Source organism: Epinephelus lanceolatus, chromosome 8 (genome assembly GCF_041903045.1).
Source record: "Epinephelus lanceolatus isolate andai-2023 chromosome 8, ASM4190304v1, whole genome shotgun sequence".
Lineage (NCBI taxonomy): Eukaryota > Metazoa > Chordata > Actinopteri > Perciformes > Serranidae > Epinephelus > Epinephelus lanceolatus.
This window is the reverse complement of record NC_135741.1, coordinates 22,647,794-22,662,090: the sequence shown is the minus strand read 5'-3', so window position 1 is coordinate 22,662,090 and position 14,297 is coordinate 22,647,794. Positions and strand designations below refer to the sequence as shown.

Sequence of the window (14,297 nt, the reverse complement as noted above, 5' to 3'; positions counted from 1 at the left end):
TTATATAGCGAGAGGGTTGGTGGGCATGGAGACAACTCCACCCATCCCCTGACTGTAATAAAGCCCCCCTCCCCACTTCAGTGTCATCCTCATGTCCGTCAGATGGAGGATCATTTCCACCAGTGGGATAAAAAAAAAGATCCTGTCAATTATTAAAATGAGAAACATCCTCAAAATATTGACTTAATATCTTAATAATAACAATCAATACTAAGTCAGTATCTTGAGATAAGTATTTATTTAGAGGTATGTATAGGCCTACTATGTCATTACTTTAAGAAAATTTCTCATTATCTAACATACCAACTTTTTATTTTAAGAAACAAACTCATTGTTTTGAGAAGAGTAAATTATTATTTTTGAGATAATAAGTCATTATTTTGAGATAAGTGATTATTTTGAGATAATACGTTTTTTATTTCAGAAAATCAAGTCATTATTTTTGAGATAAGTCAATATTTCTTTTATTTTGATATAATAATCTATGATAATAATTCATTATTTTAAGTCATTATTTTGAGATGTCTTTTTTTTTAAAAGTAAGTCATTACTTTGAGATAAGTAAGTATTAATTTAGTTGTAAGTAGGCTATGTCAATCAATCAATCAATCAATTTTATTTATAAAGCCCAATATCACAAATCACAATTTGCCTCACAGGGCTTGACAGCATATGACATCCCTCTGTCCTTAGGACCCTCACAGCGGTTAAGGAAAAACTCCACAAAAAACCCTTTAACAGGGAAAAACACGGTAGAAACCTCAGGAAGAGCAACTGAGGAGGAATCCCTCTTCCAGGACGGACAGACGTGCAATAGATGTCGTACAGGACAGATCAGCATAATATCTGTCATTATTTTGAGAAAATGCCTCATTATTTCAACATACCAGCTGTTCATTTTATGGTAAAAACCCATTATTTTATATATAACTAAGTATTTATTTAGAGGTATGTAGGCTATGTCAATATTGTAAGAAAATTTCTCATTATTTTCATATATCAACTTTTTATTTTGAGACATAAACTCGTTTATTTTTGACAGAAATATTTCTTTAAAAAAAAAAGTTAAAATTATTAAAGATAAGATTATTGAGATAAGTGTGTAATTATTTGAAATTACTAAGTCATTATTGCAAGATAATTATTTTTGAGAAATTTTCTCATTATTTTGAGACACTAAGTCTTAATTTTAAGATACTAATTTATTATTTTGACATGAGTAAGCCATTATTTTTGAGATACTAAATCAGTATTTTGGGATCTTCATATTGAGGTCAGTAGGCCATGTCATTATTTTGAAATATAAACTCATTATTTTTGCCATAAGTAAGGCGTCATTTTTGAGATCCTAAGTCACTTTTTTAGATGAGTAAGTTATTATTTTGAGATACTAACTCATTACTTTAAGATAACTAACTCATTATTTGATACAATAAATCATTATTTTGAGACAGTTTCTCATTACATAAGATACTATCTTATTACTTTGAGATACAAACTCATTAATTTGACATAAGTCATTACTTTGAGATAATTAGTCATAGTTTGGAGATAAGTCCTTATTTCAATCAAGTTTCTCATTATATTGATTTAACCTATGCAGGGAGGAGAAACCCTGCCTTGTTTTCATAATAAACATGATTTTTCATGTGTACAAGAAATTACATCTACATTGAAGTATTGCAAAATAACATTTTTGCTTTGACAAAAGGCCCCACATACAGATAAAATGTTTATACAGCCTCCTAAAGTGTTCAGGAGTATACAGGAATATTAGCGCCCCACAGTGGATACCATCATGTAAGCACAGCCAACACAGGAAGTGATGTGAAGAATGGCATGACTTTATTGTGTTCATTGCTCAATGTTAGACATATGGGATTTGATGTGGTTATAGAGACATGCCATACAACCATTATTAGGCCCCCTTTTAAGCCAAGTGCTCTTCCCCACTGGAGGAGGACAATAAACCCATCGAGGACGCCCGTTTTCTGCATACAGGGGCCATGCCTTCTCTTAGATCTCTACAGGTTCTTTTTTAGTGATTGTTGTCGCAGATGCACTGACTATTTACAGTGTTTACAATAGTGATGTCATGTACAAAAGAGAAAGAAACCTTTACAAATATTTGCATAAGAAAAAACAAATGCCTGCTCTTAAAAGCAACGTGAAAAGAGGAAGATATCCAGTTAATAAAAATCCCTCCTATGACAAGGTTGAGTGTGGTAGGTCCAATGAAACGAAACTTTGGGAACACACCAGGGATACATGCATCGACACTACATCTCCAGAAAATCTGTTCTCACACTGCTTCTGACTCTCAGGCAACTACACAAAGATGTCAAGTCTTTCACACTTTAAGTTTAAAATGGTGTCAAAGCACATGCAGGCAGCCCGGGCGTGATTCTCATCTACTGCAGAATTAACTGACACACACATCATCTTAACAGCTTATCACCATGACAACAAGCCAAAGATCAAAACCGATAACCCATCGAGGTGAGACATTAAAGTGACATCAGAGTAGGTGAGAGGAAGTGATGATGTTTCCTCTGAATCGAGGCCTCCGCATGGTAGATTAAAGCACCTCGAAAGCAGCTTTAGGCCAAATCGTGTTTCAGGCACAGATAGACTTAGGCATCATGTCTCTACTTTACACCAGCACCCTGTTTGGAAAGTAGAGGAACGTCTGGACAGAGTATGGCAGTCTGAGGTACTTCAGGGTCAAAGGGGGGCACAGGGCTGAGAGGTTTAAGAATATCTCCACTACCTACAGTTTCCTCCTCTAAACACGTCTTTATATACCTTCTTCCTTCATGACAAGAACAGTCAAGGTGTGAGCAATAAATACTCTCTGTACTCTAGTACTCCGACATATATTATGTGCAAACGAACGAAGGAAAAGAATAGGAGGAAGCCACTCAAAATGAGTTTCAACCTTTCTTACCCGCAGCCCTTACTCTTTCAGTAACTCTTAACACAAATGTGTGAGAAGGAAACCGTTTGAAAAAAAGGTGTTATCAAAGATATAAAGAGCAAATGCAATGAGAAAGGAAATGATTTAGTTTGTACAGATTCTTATCACTTCTTTCTTTTTAAATGATGCTTTCCACTTCCCCTTGAGGGATGTTGAATGAGAAATGATCGAGCGAACAGTGGACGACAGAAGTGTAACACCGCAGTTCGTGATGGCGTGTTAGGTATACGTAGGTGATTGCTGCTGTATACAGATGACTGTTGAAGATGACTCAGTATAAAATCCTACAAAATCAAGATTTTTCAAAGCTGTATCCTCATCTATCACAAGAGAATTTCGTGTTTTAAAACCCATATCTAAATACAGAACATACGCAAGCATAGCCAGAAATGGTAGGCCGTTTGGGCAGACTAGATAAACGAGCATTTTTTTTTGTCCTGTGTGTGTTAACAATACAGTATGTTGGTTGAGTAGGGTCAGTTTCTGTGGTTATGATGTCAGTATATTACTGGAGACATACCAATGGTGACGTTTTCTTTACAGGCTGACCCTAAAACTGATTTTCATTCATTATTCACCCATGCATGTTACTCTTGCAGCTTCGGGGTTCTGATATTCGATCCGTGAATGACACAATGGCTGAACTGAAAAGAAACAAAAACATTCAAGGCCATTTTTATAGTTGTGTTATAGAGTATGTGTTATATATTCTACTGAGCACCAAGTCAGAAAGCACACCAGGAGAGCACTGAGGCAGGAGTAGATGCTGCCATCTAGAGGAATTGCTAATGCACTGCATGATTCCTGTTTGATACACAGTCACCGACACAGCCTGCTAAAACCCAATTACCACAAGTAGAAAATAAAGTGCATTTTTTGGCTGTCGTCGAGTGATGATCCTACTTTTAGGAAATCAGAGTGAATTTCTTTGTAAAATGAAGCCTTCAAAGAAAACCAGGAACAATAAGCACCAATAGTTCGAAGGTGAGAGTTGTAGCAGTTAAAAAGAAAAACATGGGTCTTGATCAGTAGGATTATAGGTAATATTTTGCATCATACTATTCCGGTTACCATGCACTTGCAGATTCAACAACAACCAATCTGGAACTCATTGAGGGCAGAGAAGAGACAAGTCGATGTCTTTCCCTGACGTGATCATCACAGCTTCCTGTGAGAGCAGTATCTTTCTGATAGCAGGGCAGAGCAAGCCCTTCGTCCATAATCACTCTCTCTATAGATCCTTTACATTTAGCTTCGTAGCTGCTCACTGAGCACACAGTTAAGTTATTTATTGAGTCTTTAAAGTCTCACTGGGACTGCACCCGCTGTGTCAGCCGTGATGAAGAGTCTTTAGTTCCATAGCTTGACTGACAGTCGCATGTTGTTCTCAGAGTGTCGCCTGCAGAGAGGGATCCAGACAGCCTTCCCGCTCTGGAGACTCTATGTAGTTGGCCGACTCCTGGAGCTTCAGCAGCATGGCCATCTGGGTAGCAGGAGGAGACGGAGACGCAGATTAACAGACGTGTTTTGTTTTTACAGGGTTAGATTTAGCTTGGCACAGATGAAAATATCTCCTAAAATACATCTTGAGCATTATGGTGACTACGAATTGCTTCTCTTTTGCATAAAGGTATACTGCGCAGGACTTTCCTATAAACAAAGTATAGACTTCACACACAAAAAGTAATCCCTCTCAATTATAATTTCTGAACTACTAGGAGTGTGTGGTGGTGTATTTATCTGCAGAGACTCTATGGTCACGTACCCCCACGGCACTCAGGTGAGGTTGGGTCTTTAACAAACAGAGGGAGCAACCAGGTGCTAGACAGTAAACAGCAGGCTTCCAAGTGACACAGCGCCAAAAAAATGCTAATACAGCGAGGCGATACGCTCAACAAGAGTGAATCCGGGGTTGGCTTTTACTTTCTCTTTCTTATTTTGTTGTGTTTGGGACGTTTCTGGGCTGCAACCTCTGGGAAGTGGTGTGTAGACCCCAGCCAATAACAGCGTGCAGGTGAGGTCAGGACTTTAAAGAAAGTTAGTGCCCAGGGGTCTCATTTATAAACATTGAGTATGCCCAAAACAAGGCCCACGCAAAAGTTGTCATCTACAAAAAATAGACTTGATCGGAGAAACTTTGAGAGACTCTGTGAGGTGGAAGCCTGATTGTAGAAACTGCTGAATATATTTTGGAGCATGCCATTTTTGGCTTTTGTCCGCACGTACATTTTTGATATGGATCCTATGCATTGTTTTATCATTGAGACCCCAGGTGCCAGACTGTAAGCAGCAAATTTAGTCAGGTCAAATGGGTTGGCTTCCATTTTCCTTGGCTTATGAAATGTCAGAGATGACATCAAAAATTTCCGGAGCCCAAGAGGACCACTTCCAATTAGATGTATTGTCCAAAGAATACTCCACAGTAAGAAAAAAAAAAAAAAAAAAAAAAAAACTACTGTAAATCTAAATTAAACTGAGAAAAGTGGTAAATCCTCACATTTGAGAGGCTGCTAACAGCTAATGTTTGGTAGAATATTTTCTAAACCTGCTGCAAATAACCATCAAGGGCGCAAAATTTGCATCTGTGCAGTTTTTCAATTCAATACAGCATTCAGACTGCAGCCACAATTCATCTGATGCTAAATAAGATCTGATGCATTATTCCTGTGGTGCATGTTGAGCAAGTCTGGAAAACAATAGAACGGAAGTTTTCAGCTGCATCACTTCTGTTTTTTAACCTACGCAAAACCTTAGCTTTCTCCTTGTAGGTAAGATCTTTATTTTACTCTTAGCGCCTACAAAGAGGCTGCAAATCCTTAAAACATGTCCCCTTAGTCTGTAATCAAAAATATTTCCCAAATAATTTCCCCCTCATACCTACGCATCATCCTCTCTACTCCTAACTAGTCCCCCTTGATTCTCACCAGTGGGTCTGACTCCAGTGTGCTGGGTGGAGGTGTATCTTTGGGGGGCTTCTTCTCCTCGCTGGGTGGACCTATGCTGGGGGGAGGTAGGTGAAAGAGCTTGGACTGGTCCTGCTGTGCATTGGGCCAGGGGAGAGTCCCTCTCACCCACTCCACAGGATCCTCCCATACTGCCTTCTGCCCGTGCACCTGAGAGAACAGATATAAAGTACATTGTAAAAAAACGTGAAAAAATAAATGAATAAATGTGGTTTTTAGCACTAATGTTAAACTTTGGAGGATGTCTGTATGTATGCTCACCTTGATGCCGTCTTTGGCTCCCTCCTGCAGGTATGGTATGATGGAGTGGTTCCACAGGTCAATGAACCACTGTCTGAACTCTGCCACTGATACTGGGCATGACAGGAAGAAGCAGGGACCTGCAGGAGGCAACATTTCATGTTAACCCCTGTTCCAGATATAATTAATCCCCCCCTTGTCCTTGTTTGCTGCTTTAACCGACCCTGTGTCCACTCTCTCTCACCTATGAGGAAGTCTGAAGTGCTGTGTTTCTCCAGGAACGTGTGGAGGTGGTACCAGAGCTGAGGGATCCAGTCCAGTACATGGAGGAGAGCCTGGTGGCGTGCGGAGTCCTGCTCCTTCTCCTGGTAGGCCTCCACAGCTTTACGGTGCAGGTACCTCAGCAGGAACCCGTTAGCAGGTTCAACATTGTTGGAGAATATTACCATCCTGCGGCCACATGCAAGAAATGTTACTTTACTCCATTAGGTTACTTTATTTGTATTTGATCGTGTATCAAAGTTAGAGGACGCATTGTAAACATTTCCTGGCTTTATGCTCACCTGAAGCTGAGGTGCAGACTGTGGTTAGACGTCATCTTCACAGGCTGATTGGTTGTCCCGATGATGTAAGGACTGAAACACCAACAGAGTAATTATGTACTTTCATCAAATCTTATTAAAACTCTTCATTAAAGTATGGCAACATTTTAAAGTGACTCACCATTTGTGATACTTGCAGGTGAGAGCTCCGTTAACAAGCTCAGTGATGGCTGCTGAGTCGCTAATGTCATCTATAATAACAACCAGCGGCAGTTCTCCTCCACTCTCTCTGTCGATCTGATTTGCTAGATCAGACAGATACAACTGCAACTCCTGTAAAAAGCAAAGGTGGGTGAATTTAAATCTCAAGTGTGAAGAAATCAACACATTTCTGACAAAAATCCTGAGTCTTGTGTTACCTTCTGTGACTGACGATGCATGTTGAAGGTTACAGCGGCGCTGCGGCCGAGGACACAGGTCTCGTGGTCGGCCTCGGACAAGTCAGACCGGCTGCGCTGCAGGAGGTAGTGGGCTAGACGTTGAGCCAGGTAAGTCTTTCCTGTCCCGCTGGGCCCAGACAGAACTAGACGCCTGTGTTTCAGCAGCAAGCTGATGTAGTGCAGCATCATTGGCTTAGGAATCAGAGTCTCAAACACCAGTGAGTCAACACATTTTTCTCTGAGACCTAAAGAGAGATAGACACAGGAGAGAAAGGGAGGAGAAGCAATTGGGGTTATATAGTACCTGATATTAAATACTTGTAAATATGGTGTGTGAAAATCATAAAAGTGTTGGTGTTTTTGCTCCTTTATTTACAAATCACATGTACTATACCAACAACATAACTTTTTAAATTTCCTACCATTTAGACACAGACTGGTTTGTTTATTTCTGCATGGTAGAAAAATTCTTGCTCGAGTGAGGCAATCCATCACAATTAAGATTTCATTGCCTTTATATTTTCATTACAAAGCAATTCAGTGGTGAGCAAGACTGTTTCGGTGCATTCACAGGCACTCTGACATTCAACACTGCAGGGTTGGCTGCTACACAGGATCATCTTTACGCAAGAATCTTTGACTTAAGAGTCGTTCCCACGATGCCAATCTCCAATTATTGTTTGTTAGGACATCCTTAATCACAACTAATTACAACTGCATTACTGGGAAATTTTAAAAATGAGGGCAATTATATACAATTATACACAATTTTAAGCAAAACTTCTAGTATGGTTTAGGACTAATAGTTCATGTGTTCATACCGCACCGTCACAGTGGGGTGCACACAGACGCATGCAGAACACACAGTATGGAGAATTCTGCGTGTAATACGGAACCAAAGTTCACAAGCATGAGTTCTGCCCAGAAACTTTAGCGACGCTGAGCTTAGCTCAACAAGCTAATTGGCATGATTGGCGAGAGCAAATTAAATACCGGGGCTGGAAGACACGCCTCAGACTCCTGGTCAGCTACAACAGCAATAGTTGTGTTTAAGATGAGGAGCGTGTGTCGGTGTTGCTCAGCTGTTGTAGGGTGAAAGGTAACACATCCAACATGCTAACACTTATTCAAAGGCGTCAACCAGATGTGCCGATCACCCAGATGATAAATGTTTGGGTGCTCTGAATGTTTAAATAAAGACAACTAGTTGTAATTTATTTTCTATTTTCAATTTCATATCGTAAGAGATGGTTTTCAGTTTAATAGTCTGTTGTGACCTGTTGCCTTTTGGGAAAGTGTTTGTTATTCTGTTTTCCGGGACTTTGTTTTGGAGGTTTCTGTTTGTGTTCCTTGTTTCATGTTCTTCATTCGTGTTAAATCTGCTTCCTGTTTTAATTTGTAGACTCTCTCCTCATATGTCGCGTCTGGTTTTACTTCCAGTCTTTGTGTGTTTTCCCGCCTGTTTTCTGTCACACCTGTCTTGTTAGTTCTTCCCTGTTCCAAGGGTCTTCCCTTTGCACCTGTTCTGTATTAGCAAAGAGCATGGATACCAAGAGACGAAGCTCAATAGAACGCCCAGTAGCGACAAATTCCCCCATGGTTTCGTCCTACCGCCGCCATTTTGGACCGTCAGCAGACCGCAGCAGACCCGCTTGCATACAAAAACACACAGACAAACTGAAGTATATTGCTATTAATTATGCTTACAATGCTACTCACCTCGTGATAGCTTGGTCACAGCTGCTTTTTCACGTTTTTGTAAAGCAAAATATAGACTTTAAAAAAACAAAACGAGTAAAAACGGCCGAGATGGCATCTCTACATATTACATCCACTTATGAGAAGATTAACTTAATTACTCCTTCAAAATCACCCCATAAGCCAATCTACCAAAAAAAATAAAATAATAATAAAAAAATCAATATTTTAACTACAAACACATTAATGGCGGCGTCACATAGTCAGGAATAAAGATTTATTTACAGTTTGTACAGTAAGGGGACAGTAATAATAATAATAATATATAAGCTATTTTAATATGATAAATTTTAATGCTAAAGCAGTAATCAGTTCTGATATAAATGGTCCAAGAGGCCATATATAGGCCTATATATACATATATCTTCCCACGAAAACTGGCATACAGTATTAAATTGATATTAAAACACTTTAAAACCTACACCTCTGTCGGGATACTTCGGGAAACGGTGGAAGGCCAGGTGCGGAGTGTTCCACTGATAGTTGTTGCAGTTAATTGCACTACACTGTTTTCTTTTACTTTTTTTCTGCTCTCTCCTTGACATCTTGCATGTTGTCTGGGCGCAACAGTCCAAGCTCAACAGTCCAAAATGGCGTTAGCGCCCCTAGTGGCTGTTGGCAGAAATTCAACGGAGCTTAGCCTCTTGGTATCCATGCTCTTTGGTATTAGTCTTGTTTGCTGCACCCTAGTGTTCCCCTCCACACCCTTGTTGTTAGCCAATCTCCATTTCCCTCCTTTTGCCCGTGTCCTCCTACTCCAGCTGTGTCTCGTTCTTGTGATTAGTTTTCTGAGTATATATACCTGTGTGTTTCCCTTTGCTCCTTGTCAGTTCGTCCTGTGTACTTGGTGTCGTTCCCTGCTTAGTGTTCTGTTTGGATTTTTTTTTTTTACCTGAGTCCATCGTATTATCTTGTTTTTTTTTGTTTTTTCAGTTTAGTTTTGGTTCTGCTTTCAGTTACCTGCTTGCTCTGGATGTTTTTTATCAGCAGCATCAAAGCTCGCTTTTTGTTAAAACGTCAAGCTGCCTGTTACTCTGCATTTGGGTCCTCCCTGAACTGATTTATCACAGTTCAGTCATACAGTGTAACACAAATATGTTTGAAATGTTTCTTGTTTTTATTGTAAAAATAGTTTACCAATGTTGTCAGTGCACAAAATATTACCTCAGTCCCCAGCAAGAGGATTTTGTCTGTTTTGCCACTCGCATTACTGTTTGTTCAAAAGAAATGAAAAGAAACGTATCCTACTCACACTGAACCGTGACTTTTGTGTACTGTTACACCTCTACTACGGTTTCTACTATCAATCACGACACTCACTAACCTTTCAAAGTGACAAGTATTTGCGCTGAACCATTGCTGAGGCAGCGATAAGGTGAGGCTTGAGGTTTTTCCCCTCCTATCACCCTCTGCACTCCCTGGGTCAGCTGGTACATGTGCAGCGAATCACAGGACAGACCCAGGCTGGCAGTCGGGTCCACTTGCGTAAGGTAGTCCTGGTGAAAACGAGAACAAAAATAAGTCTGGACTGATGTATCAAATCACAACAATACTATTTATCAGACCACAAATTGTCCACGCAATGAGAAAGGACAAGCACTGACTTACCTTCAAGGTCTTGGCTATGAGAGAGTCGAGACAGGACCAGTCGGTTCTCGCACCGACCAGCACCGAGCCAAGGTAGAACTCCTGCTGCTGCTTACTGTCCTGCAGAGACAGAGAGAGGAAAGAGTATCTCCCAGCTGCTCTATTTAAGGCTGTTGACATTATTGGATATTGTGTCTATTAAAGATGTTCTATGTTTACCTCTGCTTGATCTGAAATGTGGACAAGCACTCGTGCGCACACCTCATCCCGCTGGGAAGACACACTTAACGAGTCAACTGAAGACGCGTCTGAAAGAGTGAAGAAGAGAAAAATGGATTAAAGGAGTGCTGAAATATAACTTTTATGTATATATTGAAATTCAATGTTTGTCTCTTACCTGGATCTTTACAATCATTCAGACTGAGGCTGAAGGACTTGGTGAGGGACATGCTCATCGGCTGCCTCAGTGAGGGCCCCAGGAGAGAGGCCAGGCCTGAAGGCTGGGAAGTGGAAGAGGTCGGACCGGAGCCTGTTTTTAAATGGTCATTCTCCGCCTTCAGGTTCTCCACCGTTGACTAGGACATAGGAAGGTAAAAAAACTTTCAAGTCAAGTTATATGAACACACAAACACACTTTTACTGAACAATGACATTCAGGCAAAACCAACCTGCATGCTGTTCATGGCTTCTCGGAGCTGCTCCAGCTGATGTGCAGAGCTTAAGGCCTCCAGTCGGATGTCTGTCAGTTCTCTCTCTTTCACCCAGAGTTCTGAGCGCAGGTCTGATACCGCAGTTTCCTCATTGTCACCCTCTTCTGTAGTCTCCATGATCCTGAAGGGGACAAGATGCACTCCTCAGGGTTGGACACCTATAAAGGCTAAACTGGCTTTCTCACAATTGAGCTACTGTAAGAGCTGGATGAAGGTGTTAATGTACTTACACAGAAGAGGTGGCAGAGGCCAAGGTTTTGAGGGATGAAGGCTGGTTTTCGCTGTCATCTCCTCCTTCATGGAGCATCTTTGGGGAGTTGGGAGCCGAGGAGTCGGGGGTGGCGATCTCCTCGATGTCTGAGTATGTTTTGGAGCCTTTCTTAATGCTGAATGCCTTGTTGAAGGAGCTCCTCAGCTACACAGGTGGAGAGGAGCAGGGAGAAGGAGGTAAAGACAAACGACTGAACCAATATTCTGCATATGGGTTACTGCATTTAATAGTGAGAGACGTCATAAAAAAAGAAGGAGGTGTTAGGATTGTTAATCTGACACATGCTAAACATTAAAGGGTAACTTTGGTATTTTCAGTCTCGACCCTATTTTCCCATATTTTTGTGTTAAGTGACTAACAACACTTTTTGAAACTGGTCCAGTATTGAGTGAGAGCGCTGCAGCCGGCAGCAGCAAAACAGGCTGCAATGTAACCAGTCAGGGAAATGAGCACTGTCCACTAAAAGTGACTGTTTTACCACTGACAAGTGCAGATCATTACTATCGAACTCAGTGGTTCCCAACTGGTCCAGCCACGGGGTCCAGAGTTCTCCTTCGTCATTAGTTCAAGGTCCACACAGTTTAATATATTCAGCATCATACTTGCCGTTTGGCCATGACATCGAGCCAGTTTCCTGTCTCTGTTAAGCGGCTGTCCACTAGTCACTCACTCTACAGCGGAAATCAGCACTTCAAAATAAAAGCCGTGTGTCAGAAATTCACTGGACTTAAAAATAAACTGTATTTTTTACTTGACATGTTTGCAGTCCATTCAGAATCAATGGACGACTCGCTTTTGGACCGCAACCCACCAGTTTGGAACCAGTGATCTTAGTGTGTGATAGCATCATGGATATGACCCTACAGAGCTAGACCTTTCTGTTAAAGAGTAAGATCTTTTTGGTTTAACAAATAGCCCCAATATTACTATCATCAAACCCACCAGACTCCACTTAAAACTCACAACTCACGTCTTTCCACTGATTCAACAATCACCAACTCTAGTTTGGTTGAAATAAACTTTTATTTCACACAGTTAAAAGTGAAAATATGCTGTTTCTATAGGCCAAAATTGCTGTTTATTTAAATGGAGTCTGGTGGGTTTTGCCAAAGTGATTTCAAGGCTGTTTATGGTTAAAATAAAAGGATCTTACTCTTTAACACAAAGGTCTTTCTCCATAAGGATCCATCCATAATGTTGTCACACATTTCACAACAACAATCTGAGCCTGTCAGTGGTAAAAACAAATACTTTTAGTGGATGTCTCGCTCAATACTGGACCAATTTCAAAAACTGTTGTTCCCATTTGTCACTTAAACACAAAAACCACAGGAAAACGGGCTGAAAAATACCATGGTTACCCTAAGGAATGGCTTATCATCTTGGGAAATGCTTATTTGCATTTCTTGCTTTGAGTGAGATGAGAAGGTGGATACCACTCTCATGTTTGTCTGTTAAATGTGAAGCTGGAGCCAACAGGCATTAGTTTAGCCTAGCTTCTCTAAAGCTCACTAACACACTTCCTGGTGTCTTGTCATAAACGTGACCCTGCTAGGCAACCAGCAGAGACTCCGAAAGTTACTGTACCCGTCCAAGAAGAAGTAACACAACCTGTTGTTTCTACAGATCAAACCCCTTAGTCTTTATGCTACGCTAACAGGCAGCTGATGGTAGCTTCAAATTTATCAGACAGACACAAGAGTGGTATCTGCTTTTGCCAAGAAAACAAAAAAGCATACTTCCCAAAATGAGAAACTATTCCTTAAAGCTTTCAGTCATTTTCTGCAAATAGGTCAAAGTTATAGTCAGTCTGTTGGGTCAGAAAGGGTTACATGGAAAGGCTGTAAAAAAAAAAAAGATTAATGGAAGAGGAAACACACAATAAAGCAGGGTGTAAATGAGGAGAAACATAATATGCCAATGCAAATTAATTAACTGATGAGAACGCCACTTTTCATGGACATCATGTCTGCTGATTGCCACTCTAAGTGAATTACAGCCAATCAGCAGTCTAGGAGGTCAATGAGCAGAGATGGAGAGTACTTGAGGATTGCGTTGCAGTTTTAGACGGTCTGTAATGCTGTGTGACAAAAAATTATCGAGGCTTTATAGGAACACAATGAGTGCACTCACCTCAAAGACCTAAAACAGAAAAATAACACAACACAGAGGAGGGAGAGACTCGTCATACTTACTACTATGTAATTATCACTACGGAGAATGAGCTGAGCACATACAAACACAAGGTTATCAGAGTGAAACACTGCCTGTCATGCAGCACGTGCTCTTACCCAGCTCTTTTTCTTCTTCTTCTTGGCATCTTGGTCCTTCAAACTGCCCACGCTCGACATGCTGGTCAGGCTGTTGAGACTGGAGATGCTCTCACATGAGTTCTGACGTCGAATCCGCATGTCTGGTAAACAAGAAAATCCCGACATCAAAACACACAAAAGTGCAGAGAGACAATCAGATGTGCAGAGAAGACAGAAGAAAACAGAAAGATCAACTGATCCATCTCCAAACCTTTCATATTATCTGGGGTGTTTAAGGCTCCTTGTATGACAGCCTGGGCTTCTTCATTCTTGAGCTTCAGAGCCTCGATGGTCTCCCTCAGCTCCACCAGCTCTGAGTCCTGCACAAATAAATAACAAGTGTCAGTGAGATGGGTTGGGACAGAGCAGTCTGCAAAACTTAGAGCTGTGTGACTAAGGCTGGGTATTGAACTATACTTTTATGGCATCAACTGAACTGCTTCATACTATTGTGTATCAAAATATACCTTGTCATTCGATGCCAAATTTCAAAACCT

The 14,297-nt window shown here is 40.7% G+C and overlaps 1 protein-coding gene across 10 annotated transcripts in view; it reads right to left on the bottom strand.

Moving 5' to 3' along the window:
* Window positions 1-1,823: 1,823 nt before the first annotated feature.
* Window positions 1,824-14,297, bottom strand: part of nav1a (neuron navigator 1a) — a 123,564-nt gene continuing 111,090 nt past the window's right edge. For all 10 annotated transcript variants that reach the window (XM_078170018.1, XM_078170015.1, XM_033628640.2 and 7 more), the window contains 15 exons: window positions 14,012-14,120; window positions 13,780-13,901; window positions 11,448-11,632; window positions 11,176-11,338; window positions 10,905-11,082; window positions 10,727-10,815; window positions 10,529-10,627; window positions 10,245-10,416; window positions 7,142-7,407; window positions 6,904-7,055; window positions 6,744-6,815; window positions 6,425-6,630; window positions 6,202-6,320; window positions 5,902-6,090; window positions 1,824-4,460 (listed from right to left, as the gene is read on the bottom strand). In XM_078170018.1, the coding sequence (XP_078026144.1) occupies window positions 4,365-4,460; window positions 5,902-6,090; window positions 6,202-6,320; window positions 6,425-6,630; window positions 6,744-6,815; window positions 6,904-7,055; window positions 7,142-7,407; window positions 10,245-10,416; window positions 10,529-10,627; window positions 10,727-10,815; window positions 10,905-11,082; window positions 11,176-11,338; window positions 11,448-11,632; window positions 13,780-13,901; window positions 14,012-14,120 (2,217 nt within the window). In that variant the 3' untranslated portion in view covers window positions 1,824-4,364. The remainder of the gene's footprint in view (window positions 4,461-5,901; window positions 6,091-6,201; window positions 6,321-6,424; window positions 6,631-6,743; window positions 6,816-6,903; window positions 7,056-7,141; window positions 7,408-10,244; window positions 10,417-10,528; window positions 10,628-10,726; window positions 10,816-10,904; window positions 11,083-11,175; window positions 11,339-11,447; window positions 11,633-13,779; window positions 13,902-14,011; window positions 14,121-14,297) is intronic.